The 12,926-nt window shown below is 42.8% G+C and overlaps 1 protein-coding gene across 1 annotated transcript in view; it reads left to right on the top strand.

Annotated features, from left to right (window-relative positions):
* Positions 1-12,926, top strand: part of TRPC5 (transient receptor potential cation channel subfamily C member 5) — a 68,952-nt gene that overhangs the window by 41,543 nt on the left and 14,483 nt on the right. Inside the window, exon 6 of the mRNA XM_051629923.1 lies at positions 936-1,131. Within this exon, the coding sequence (XP_051485883.1) occupies positions 936-1,131 (196 nt within the window). The remainder of the gene's footprint in view (positions 1-935; positions 1,132-12,926) is intronic.

Here is a 12,926-nt window from a genome sequence, read left to right as displayed (position 1 = left end):
AAGACAGGAAAACAGATTCCTGGTATGTCAAGTGAAGTATCTGAATTATTTCTAGCAGCAGCATTTGAAAATACCTACTAACCTCATGCCAAAATGGAAACTCTCAAACAGGCATATAAATGTCATTTTTTGATGATATAAATGGCATCTTTTGGAAAGCCAAAACAAAGATGCCCAAACAGAGCAATTATTTAGATTGCTGATTATGTATTTGACGTGGTTGTGAAAGGTTACTTGTCTCTGGCTGAAGCAAATAGAGACCTGGGATGATCTCATCAGCTGTAAAGCACAGTGAGGTCAGGTCTAGTTCATCTATGGAAGGAAGACTTCAAAAGAAGAAAACTTCTAGAGCTGAATTAATGTGATGACTCTTTTTTCATCTGAGTCATTACCAATCTACTGTTGCAGCATGCTGTGGAGGGCACTGCACTGTGGTGGGTGGGAGCTCCTGCACAAAGGAGCTGTAGGGACCAGCATTTTTGGCCACATGCACTGCTCTCAGGCAGGGCCTTAGCACCCTGGCCTGCCTCACTTGCAGCGCAGAAGCTGCAAGGTCTCAGCCAGTATTAGAGCAAAAGGTGCAAGTCGATATGATTTCACACACCTCCTACCTTGTGGTGCCTCATAGTCGTACTTGAGGATGGGTTTCCTGAACATTTAGTCTGCAGATGTTCATGATGCAGGCAGGGATTAATCAGGGCTCTCAGACAGGTAGCAGAGTTTGCTGATGTGACACAGCTCTCACATGCACTGGCCAATGGGGTGGAGTGCAGACTGCCTGCCAGAGAGAATAAACAGCTGTACTGAGCAGCTGCCCTGTGGTGTCCCAGGCTCCCAATGTCTCTGTGTTCCCCACTTGAATGCTGCCTGAACCAGGCACTGTTTTCCATTCCCCAGAGTCAGGTAGCTAAGTAAAAATCTGGTTTTATTTGCAGACTTTTTGAGACCCTCCAGTCCCTCTTCTGGTCTGTGTTTGGCCTGCTGAATCTCTACGTCACCAACGTGAAAGCCAGACATGAGTTCACAGAATTTGTTGGGGCCACTATGTTTGGGACCTACAATGTCATCTCCCTTGTTGTGCTGCTGAACATGCTCATAGCTATGATGAACAACTCCTACCAGCTCATTGCCGTAAGTTATCTCATTTTCTCTTCTTCACTTTTTCTCCACGTGCTTCATCTGTTTGGCTTACAGAACTGTGTGGATGCTGGAGACTGCTGCCCCCAGTTTTTGCCAGCAGGTAGTTGGAATTTCTATTCACTAGCCTGAATCATGCCTGCGGAGGAGGTTTTGCTCTGTTTGTAATGCTTCTTAGCTGGAAAAGGCTTATCAGCTGTCATCTGCCCTTCCTCTTCTCCTGTAGAGTAACCTCACTGATCACCTTGTCATTAGCAGCTGATTTACTTTGCAGCAGAGAGGGTATGTGAAAAGTAGCCTTCCCACTGCTTCCTGATGTTTAGTTTTAACTTGGGGGAGGGTGTTGTTTGGTTTTTTTTTCCCCTCTATCCTATTACTATTTTCTCATTTGAAACCATGTGTGTCAGGAGCCCAATCCTGTAATTTCTTACTCCACAGTCTTCCCACTGAAATGAGATCATTTCCATGTGTAAAACCAGCCAGGCTCCTGCCAGCTGACTCTGTAGACCCATAATCTCAGATTCCTCCAGTAACCTCTTCAGTGCAGGATGGATCTGAGCTGAGGCAACTCAGGGCTGCTCACTGGCTGCAGAGCCAGTTTAAAACTTAAGTTTATCTTCATATGAATGTTCAAAACTGGTCTCTCTACTGTAATCTCATTCTGTGTACTTAAAAAACTCTGTACATTGATGATTAAATTTGTCAACAGATTGCAAACCAAGGCAGCATGGCTCTGCATTGTAAAGCTCTTCTGGTGAACAGAAACAGTACAGAAGGCAGCTAAATCTTGTGTGCACAGTACTTAGGTTAAACCAGTGGACAATTACTTTCTAGTTCTGACACCTAACATGAGAGGTTTAGAAACAGTGAGGTGATGAGGTGTTCCATCATCTGCAAACAGAAACAGGAGTTAGGAAAGTGATTTGTGTCCTCAGCTGGTCACTCAGAAGTACATGCTGAGACAAGACTTGTTTCTCTGCTTTGGATGACTCTTGGATTTACTCTAGAAGATGAACAATAAAATAGGAAACAAACAAAAAACAAACACCAAAAAAACAACAGTACCAGCTGTCCTACTAGTTCCATTCCCAACCTCCTGGACAAATCACTGGGGAAATGTATGGGTGAGCTCCTTTCTTGGCTAAAGCATACAGAGGAGAGCATTGACTTACCTTTTTGAACAGGTTCCACAACTGCTGTTCATCATCTGCTGATTCAAGTGGCTCCTAAATTTTGCTACCTACTCAAACTAAGCACAAGACCCTCAAACTGGTGATACTTTTGGACATCTGATCTTTATCACGTTAAAAAGTATGAGAAAAACTAGACCACTGACCTTCCAAATGAGCAGAAAAGCAGCTTATCACAAAGGCATTTATCAGTCTTGTTTCAATGCTTTAAGAATTTCTCTTTGTTCAGTGCTACTCCTCACATTCCAGGGAAACTGGGATGAGGGGCAGAAAACAAAGATGCTCTCCTTGGCCATTTTCTCCCATTCCCCTTCCTTTATCGTCATAAAATAGGCTTGTCACTAACACAAAGCCCAAACCTAAGATTGGAATAAGAAAAGCAGCATTTGCTATTGACTGGGGTACAACCACTCATCATTCTTTTCCCTGAATAATTTAAGTGATGACACATTACAAAAAAATTCCACATGCCTTAGAGAGACCCATCATAACACTTAACTGAATGGTCCAGAGCACACTGTTGTAATAATGTTTTTTTGTATATGGAGCCTGTTTGGAACAGTGAATTGCTCCGTCAGAAAGGATGCTTGGGAAAGATCTGAGGATAAAGGACTGAACTCAACAGATAATCTAGGCACCACATGCAATTCAGTGTGCAGCATGAGCCCTCTGCTCAGAAGAGTGACAGTGAAGATGCTACAGGATACTTGTCACTTCAGCTCTCATATTGCAATTGCTACTGAGAGCAGTGAGGTTTCTTGGGAAGGCAAGAGGCAGTCACTTCCAGTCTCCTCTCATGTGGTGCATGCAGCTTGGTTTTTGAAGCTAATATTTGTGCATGCTTACAGCATTCTCTCAGGGATAAGTTTCCTTCATGTGTCTTCTAATGGCAAACATCAGTTAATCTCTTCCCTGAAGAAAACAACTCATTAATAAATGTTGAGCTTTGCAACTGTGGGTAATTTTTAACCTCCTATAATCAAGTCTGCCCCTTTCTGAATCACAGTAGACTGGTTGCTAGACTGGGCATTTCCTCCTCCAGGTTTTTATGTAACATTGAATACTCATGGCATGACAGCATTCCGAAGGGGAGAGGAGGGAAAAGTACCAAGAAGCCCTTGGAGTGGGGTGCAGATTTTCTTCTCCGTAACATTAGTGGGAAATCTTGTGCCATGTGCACATCTCTGCAGAAAGATAAAATGAGCTAGTCATCAGGGATGAGAGTGCATCTCTGTTTGTTGATTTCCCTGCAGTGGAGTGATCAGGACATCTTAATTAATTCCACTTGTTAATGAGCCAGTGACACTGCTGCAATGCAAACAGTCTTCCTCCCCTCCTTTCTTCCCAGGGACAAATGTGTTAATGCATTTGTAGCAGTTATTCTTCAGGTTAGCTTTTCTCCACTGCCTCATCTAGACATTAATTTCTGCTGTGAGGTTAGAGAAAGGAGACTCTAAGCTGCTCATTCTTTGCTCTTTGTTGTGTCTCCCCAGTATGGGGGTGAGGGCTGGTAGTTAACTGAGCACTGCAGGCACACAGCATGAAACCACAGGCTATCTGTGGAAGACAGGGCAAGGCAAGCAAAGAGTAAAACCTCCACACAGCTTTGAGTGATTCCTGACTCAGAGAAGGAAGAATTTTTCTGCCATAATTTTGTTGTGTTTTGGTTTGGTTTTTTTTACTAAGCTATTTCAGACTTCAATAAAGAGATTTTTCTAGGGGTACCCTGAGGCAGTTTCAATATTGATTTTTTCATACAGCTCATTTTTCTCTTTTGGCAAACCATTGTCAAGAGCTGCTTTGTGGGAGACACTATGTTTCACCAACTAAGCAAACAAAATCCAAACGCACACCAATATTTCCACAGGCTTGGCACTGCTTCAGCAGGTGAAGTTCAGAATGTTCTATACAAGCAGCACGGAATGCAACTGGCACTGCCAGGTCTCTCAAAACCTTCCCAGACGTGACAGAAATGTCATGAGCTGATGAATAGGAGTATGTCATGATGACAAGAGGAAGGACAATGTGAGAGTAGCCAGGTGGCTCCATCATTCATAAGTAGCAGAAAGTAACAGAGTGGGTAATGAGGACACTGTGTGAGAGGCCGTTTCTAGCAGGATTGCCACTTGACTGCATCTGAAGCTATACAATTCTTCTGCTAGTTTGCATTTTTTATCAAAACAATGTGGTAGTGCATGTTACTGGAGATCCCTAGGGTGCAGGTGCATTTTGGCCTTTCTGATGCCCTAGTCTGCACGTATATTTTGCAGAGGTTAGCAATCTACACATAGTTTCTGAAAGCATATTCCATATGGACACGTGTGATACTCTGGGAAGTCATGTAGGAATTAGTCACTGGAGATATACCAACAGTTCTGACTCTGTAGCTGCAGGAGCAATGGGAAGCAAGATCAATGGAAGAAAGGCAACAAAGACTCATCTGCAGGAGGAAAACTGTAGGGCTGTGAACTTGACATTGGAGTTCCAGATGAGTTAGAGCAATGAGTGGTGCACAACAGCAGCACTAGGCATCCCACCGACAGATTAAGGAGAGATGTTAGCAGCACTTGCAGCTTTCAGATGTTTTAGGAACGTACAACGATGTTTAACATCTCAGGGACAGAATCACACTGAAGTAGGTCAGAGAAAAACTACCTCTAAACAGTGTGTGGAAGCTGAATTTGGTACAGTTTCAAGTGTATAATACCTGGTGTTCCTGTGATGTTGGAATCATGATTGCACTCTAGCAGTATGTATTAGATTACAAAATTGGTTTGTATATTGTATTCACATCCTCTCTTTGGTTTGTATGTCTGTTATTTCAAGCTAGTTCATCTCAGCTGTTACTGCAAAGGCCCCTGCCTGTTTAATTTTTTTTAAGTGTATCTCTGTCAGTAGAGCTATGACCTGATTGAAACATTGTTACCAGTGTTCAGATTGGAGAAATTTGGGCATTGGACATGAAAATAGGGGTAGAGTTTTAAATGATGGAATAAAATTTGAGTGGATTGGAATATATTGTGGAGGATAAGAATGGAAAATATAAGTATTTCACATAGCTAAACAAAAGCTGCACAATAAACTGAAATAGTTGGTATGTGCAGCTAAAAATAGGTCATCCCTTTCAGGAAATTTTGACTGTAAGTGAAGGGATCTTGTACATGGAATTTTCTCCCTTTTTTTCCAGCTTAAAAATTAAACCACAGAGGAATATAAAGATTTTTCAGCTCCCTATTACACTGTTTCCAAGATGACTTTGGATTTCCCCCAAGTAGTATCCAGCTTCTCTTGATCTACAAAGAACAAGAGTAACTCTAATTCTCTGCACCAAATGAACTCCTGCAGCACCATGGCAGTAATTACTACCCAGTTTAATTCACAACAGCAGCAGAAAATCTCTTCCCTGCTGGGATCTATGACCCTTAGGACTGTCAAAAAAATGTTACACCTCTGCTGCTTGCATGACCTGCACCGTTATTAGGTGGTTTTTCTAAGGAAGAATTTTATGAAGCAATAAACTTACTCAATATGGCTAGTCCCTGCATGTAGTGGGTTTTGGGGTGGTAGATTGTCACCCTGTAGCAGTAAGGCCAGCTCCAAAACCTGTACTCTAAACTAACGTAAAGCATCAGGAAGCTTTCATCTCACATACCCCATTTCAGAACCATTAAGTTGAATTTCTTCAGTTTTCTGTGTTTGTTTTTTTAACTCTGTCATATGGCAGGAAATGAAATTATGCTCTTCTTATATTCTTATTGCCAATATGAGCTGGGATTAATGTCTCTTGAAGCTTTTTATGGTGTAACAAACAACTAGGCTCTAGAAAGGAGATTAAATGGCTCTTCTTTGGTTTGCTGGCTGAATTAAATGTCACTGCGCCCCAGTTTTATGGCCCTCAGTGACTCCAGCTGACCAACAAACATATCCTGCTGGTCACTGCCTATATGCAGATCCTTTGTTCTGGGTGCAGGTAATACACTCAAGTCTTTTCTTCATTCTACAATGCAACTGTAATTACCCAAATCTCAATTACCACATTCCCAAAACTCATCTGTGTCCTCCGTAAGAATTAATTGAAATTGCAAATTCTCCTGAACTTACTTGGTGCCTTTTGTGACATTTGGAAGGGCAGATTTCTGTTACCTTTTCCCGTGGAGTGTGACAGGTATGAACGAATGCCAGACTCCTTCTGGGTAGCTGTAGCACATCTTTAGAGGAGTGGGATTGATTCCCAGGGCTGGCTGATCCCTCTGGAGCTTGTGACTGGGTGTGGGGTGGCTCCCAGCAGATTTTTATTTGAAAGTGAAGGGAGATGGTTTGCAGCAGTGGTGTGTGTGATGCTACCATACAGCGAGAGGCCTGTGTGTGAAATTAGCCCTGGAGCCTCACTCTAGACTGGCAGGGAGCTTAATTACTTTTTGTTAGCAAGCTGAAGTATTCATTTGAAGGTGTAGAACTGTTTGTCTTTTTGTTAGCTTTGATCTAATTACATATAACCCATGGACTTGAATCAAGTTGTTAATATTCATCTCGTGTTTGCAGAGCCTCTGAATGGAAGCACTCAATGTGCTCTGACTTTACATGCTGCATCTTTCTTCTGTTGTTAGACCAGACAAAGCTAATTCTGCATCCCAGGGCCCAATCCTGCAACCCCCTGCTCATAGGACTATTGTCGGCAGGATCAGAAGGTTAATCCTTTCTTTTGTTTTTAATCTTTGAAAGCCCAGATATTTATCTGACCCTGTGCACCACTATGGCCAAACCACTCCAGGGCTTATTCAGAGGAGCTGAAACATTACATTTAAGTGAAAAAGAAGATGAGCTTGCAATCTGTAGATGACCCCTGTCTGATTTAAAATATTAGAGGGAATTTGCTGGCATTTGTATGGGTGGGTTCTGGGTTTTTTTGGCATAGTTTAACACACCAGTGCCACACGACGGGTCAACAATTCTCTGCCCATTACGTGCAAAGCAGAGCAGCGATACTTGCTCTTGCTACATGATAGAAGTTGAGGTATCCAGATGGGACTACAGTGGTTGCAGCCCCCTGCATTATCCCATCTTTTATTTAAGCATGACAAGCTCAATTAGCATTATCTTGTGCTTCCGCATCAAGGGGACTTTTGTTAAAAAGAGAAGAGCAAAAGTGAAAGATAAAGGAGAAATAATACTGAGGGAAAAACAGTGAAAGCCTGAAAGGAATTTATCTGGGAAGAGCTGATACTGTGCAATGTGAACAGCTATATTAAGAATCCTCCAAAACGTGACTGTTTAGATGCCAGTGCTTCACAGATTGTCTTTTCAACCTACTGCAATCTAGCAGATAAGCTGATGCTGATTATATAGGTGGAACAGGATACATACAACTCCATCCAATTAAACTGGAAGATGTCTAAGAGAGTCACAGAATCATAGAATGTCTTGGATTGGAAGGGACCTCTAAAGGTCATCTAGTCCAACCTCCCTACAACAAGCAGGGACATCTCCAACTAGAACAGATTGCTCAGAGCCCCATTAAGCCTGACCTTGAATGTCTCCAGGGATGGAGCCTCCACCACCTCTCTAGGCAACCCGTTCCAGTGATCCACGACCCTCAAGTAACTTCTTCCTAATATCCAACCTAAATCTACCATTTTCTAGCTTGAAACAGTGTCAAAGGCCTTAATAACCTGTGTTAGGTGAAATGCTGTGCTGTAGCTCCTCATCTGCATTTCGGTTCTCTGCTCTGCAGACCCCGTGTTCAGGGGAAGAACAGGAGCTTTCATCTCCTGAAGCCCTGCTATCTGCACAGCTGAAGATTCACTTACAGACTTGAGCAATCCCATCCATTTATAATAAATGGTTCTCTTTCCTTTGGCTCAAGGACATATGTAAACAATCAGGATGTTTAGCTAGGCTTTTTCATTTTTGAGCAATTTTTCAGTTTTTGGCAGTTAAGCTCATGCACTGCATTTAAGTCACTCTACAAGCAGGGTGACTTCCAGAGGTGTCAGGCACCCACTTCTCCCAGTAGTCCTATGACCTTTACAGACTCAATAAAAGACAATCCAGGTCCACTCCTTCTCTGAGGAAAGGCAGTTTATAACCAGTCCTAAAAGAGCAAAATACTAAAGAATTTGGTATATGGTTTCATTGCTTAACTATGGAACTTTGGGAATGATCATTTTATTATTTTGGTTACTTGAGGAAGGGATATAAGGGCTGTGTATATATGTGTATAAAAGGTTGTGAAGCCTAAGAACTTACAGTGAGGCTCAGAGCTTTGAGTAAGGGAAATTCTAGCAACACAGCAAAACAGCTCCAAGGGTCAGACCAGTAATGAATTTTCTGAGTTACTACCCTTCTGGTCATGAAGATGATGTGAGGGCTGGAGCACCTCTTCTACAAAGACAGGCTGAGAGAGTTGGGGTTGTTCAGCCTGAAGAAGAGAAGGCTCCCAGGAGACCTCATAGCAGCCTTCCAGTACCTGAAGGGGCTACAGGAAAGCTGGGAAGGGGCTTTTTACAAGGGCTTGTAGTGAAAGGACAATGGGTAATGGATTAACTGGAAGAGGGGAGATTTAGATTAGACATTAGGAAGAAATTCTTTAGTGTGAGGGTGGTGAGACAGGTGGTGGAAACAGGTTGCCAGGGAAGCTGTGGAAGCCTCATCCCTAGAAGCATTCAAGGGCAGGCTGGATGGGGCTTGGAGCAACCTGGTCTGGTGGGAGATGTCCCTGCCCATGCAGGGGGGTTGGAATTAGATGATCTTTAAAGTCCCTTCCAACTCAAACCATTCTATGATTCTAGCAAACAGTTTTGTAGCATCAGAGTCAGTGGCAGACCATCAAATGTTATTTGTACTTATTCATAATCAGAGCTCGGGTCTAAAAGTTACCAATGGCCTTAAATAACATGTTAAACAAACTGTTAAAACTGTAAATACCTTTTGTCGCAGCTTACATCACTTTTCCCAGCAGAAATCACATCCTTACAATGGCACAGACTGGATCCTGAGACCTGAAATTCACATGTGGATCCAAACTGGAATTTTTCTTCTCTGGACTAATTTATCTTGGAAAAAAAAACAAAAAAACAAACAAGAAATAAATAGAGGGGTACAGAGAAGTACCTGATTTCCCAGCAATTAATTTCAATAAATTTCTTCTTCCTTGGAAGAGTCAAATCCCAGGCCAACTAGCTACACAGAACAAAATCAAATATAATATTCTGGAACTAGTGGAAGTAGAAATGAGGAGAAATTTTTTGGTTTTGTTTTTCTGCTGGTTGTTTCATGCCATGGTACTAACACAGTGATCAACTCTCAAGCACTTCAGGTTGGACATACCTTCTCAGCCCAATGTTTCTCTAGGGGCACATTTGCACTACTTGGTTGTGACCTGGCTGGTGGTAGTTAACATGATCAGCACCTTATCTCTGACTTTCAGCATGAAAAGAGTCTCTTACCAGGCAGTGATACAGGGAGAATGGATGGCAGGGAGAACAAAGCCTTAGTGGTATCTTCCTTGTTTCTTCCTGCTGAGGCTTTTTTAGAGAACTATTTGTCTGTGTGACCTTCCTACTGCGCTGATTTATTTAAGTATTAAAATAAAAATTGAATTTTGTTGGAATATGACTGAAGAAAAAAAAAAAGGTGTAATTGAAAAAATTTAACTGCATTAAAACCAGCACAATCCCCAGTTCTCTGTGTTTTCTCAAATACAATATTCCCTGGCCTTCTCATTAGCTATTGTTGTTTCCATCCACTGTGCTGGTGGAAGATGAAAGGTAATTGATATATATAACCTAAATACATTCTGGAATGTAGTGCATTGCAAGCTAAATTTTTAATTATTAATATATTCTGCACATGGAAGATATAAATAGCAGAGTTGCTAAAGCATGCATTTTCCAAGTACAAACAAACTGATTCCCCAGAGCTGGGAAAATCAGCTATCACCTCCATCAGTATGGAGGCCTGTTCTGAGGAACGATGGCTGAAGCAATTAGTTTTATTTTCCATTGCAACCAGTGACCACACCATCCCATACCTTCCAAGCCTCTTTGGCTCTGGAGCCCTTTATCCATCTTCTTATAAAATGGAGTCGCTGTCTGTCCATCCTGCTGACACTGAACTGACCATTCCCTTGTTCCGTTTGAAATGATGAACCTCAGACACTGCAAAAATAAGGAAGCTCTTCCTAACTTCTTCTATTAACAGTGTGTTCTTTTATGGGCTATACCATGACTGGGATCTTCATCCAGCTTTCAAGTTTTTAATGCTCACAATCCCATTAATGGCTTATCTGAAATGTCTGCTAGGCAAAAATTTAGATTATGGTTGTTTTTTTTTCCTTTGTGCTCTGTATGATTTCCTCACCTAAGAGCCTTGCTGCCTTTTATCAGATAAGGATAGCTCTTCCCTGAACTCAAGTCTTCACCTCTGTCCTGGCCCAGGAATTCACTTTTCTTGTATCCCAGTGCTGGTGTTTATTTATGAGTATTCCTTCAGGAGCTGCCTATGCTTCATGAGCATCTTCATCTGTGCTGGGGCCAGAAGACACCCCATATCCCTGTCTGAGCTGCTCTCCTCACACCACACGCCCTGCCCTCACCCGTCTGCCTGCCCTGCATGCCCATGGTTTGCTTTGCAGCTCTCTGGGCATCTTTTCTCTCACATGTGGGTGCTCCTTCACTTTATATCTCTGCCCCAGGCTTGTTCTCCCCAGGGCATTGCCACACGTGTGGCTGGCAGGGAACTGCTGCAGCTTCCCTGGTGTGACAGTCTGGTTATCAGTCAGGACTCCACTTGCTCCTTTTGTCCCGTGTGGTTTGTTCTAGACAGTACTTTGATCTCCTCTCTGGCTGCCTCATTGACCAACTCTTCTAATTGCTTTTTCTAATACTAGATTGTCCTCCTTTCATAGTTCTTGTATTGTTTTTGAGATTGATCCTATTAAGATCTTATCCTTCAGAATGTAATTCCCAGCTTTGAAAGCACAGTTACTTGTTGGCAGCTGCAGCTGAATTACCTATGCATTAATTGCCTTTGTAGGTCCCTGATTTTTCTCATAGTCTTTTTTTTTTTTTTTTCTGACATATTTTTCTTTGGAAAATATTAAACATCACTTACGTCAAACAGCCTGCGTAGATTTTTGCTGCTTGTTTCTTTGAGCTTGTCATTAAACCCCCAAGCTCTGCTGATGTTATTACCGGTTTGCTCAACACGTAACAAAATTAACAGCTTAGAAACTGCGCAAGAGTTGCCTGTGTTGGCTTCTGTCAAGATTCACTTTCTCCTGACCCTCTTTCTGCAATGCTTTCTTTTCAGGGCACACAAGAGTATATTTCTTGTGCTAGCCTGCGTGAAAGCCATTGCTGATATATTCTGTGCCGTTTCCTGCTCTGGGCTTAGCAAAGAGGCACATGAGATAGAAATACACTAAATAGAGTTTAATGACTTTACCCACACTTTGCAGCACAGCTAATTACACAGCAAAAAAAGCACCTTTGAAGTTCCTGTGCCTCTCAGGCAGCAAGACCCCCTTACTCAATGGGCTGCAAATAAGATATGTCAGCCAGCACCTTTCAAAGGTGAACACCATGTCTTCTCCTTCCTTCCTAGAGGAAAGTACTACACCTTGGGTGCTTCCTGATCTTGTGGGTCTGCTGCTGGCACCTCCTGGGAGAGCAGCAGAGAGCAATCCTGCTACTCCTGATGCAGAAATCATGCCGGCTTCTGCCAGCATTCCCAGCACAACTAGAAAGCTTCCCATACCTACTTCTGAGGCACTCAGCCATGGCTGGACAGCCTGGTTCTGAGAGCAGTGTCACAATCATCTATATCTGCATCTGACAGGCAGCAGCCTGATTTCCAGCTTAGTCCACTCTCTGTTGTATAATAAAACACAAGAACAGCACACACAGCCCTTTTTGTGCCAGCTAAGAAGACACTAGATATCTTTATACGTTATTCTTTCCACATGGGCGTGGGGAGGATTTGCATCCCAGAAACACACTTCTTAGACGAAGGGGCAGAAGCCCTTGTGCCCCTCTGTGTAGCTCATAGGAGCTTAAGTAACTGATTATCTTCTGATGCTGTTGCAGTGGAAAGTTTGCAGATCTGAGTGCCTGGCTGCTGAGCATTACCATCATCTCATCCTTATGTTTTTGCTGAGTTCTTGTACCATTGCTTTACACCAGCCTCATCCACAGCTAACCCCAGTGTGTACTAGCAGTGTGCAGATCACTGCCATAATCTATATCAGCCCTGAGCTAAGGTAAGCTCAGGACTACCCCAGTGCTTTCAGGAATGCTGCCTCGAGAGTCATGAGATCAGGCTCCCATGGCCTGATTTCCCCACAGGCTTCCCATGGGACAGCCCCCTTCTTCAGCTCCTATGTGCTAATTTACAAGTTATTCTCCTCTGTCAGCTTTCTAGCTACAAGGGAGCTGATATACTAAACACATGAAGAGGTTGAGGACCTCGAGGCTGCTGTGGTGGCAGCCATCTCAAACAGAGAACTGAAGCAGTCTCCCATTGCTGGTGCAGTACCAGAATGATCTAAACCATATGGCCAAAGCAAGGGGATGGTGATGGAAATCTTTATAGAACACATTT

This window comes from Apus apus, chromosome 12, assembly GCF_020740795.1.
Source record: "Apus apus isolate bApuApu2 chromosome 12, bApuApu2.pri.cur, whole genome shotgun sequence".
Taxonomy (NCBI): Eukaryota; Metazoa; Chordata; class Aves; order Apodiformes; family Apodidae; genus Apus; species Apus apus.
The sequence above is the reverse complement of the archived record's forward strand: the minus strand, read 5'-3'. Positions and strand labels throughout refer to the sequence as shown.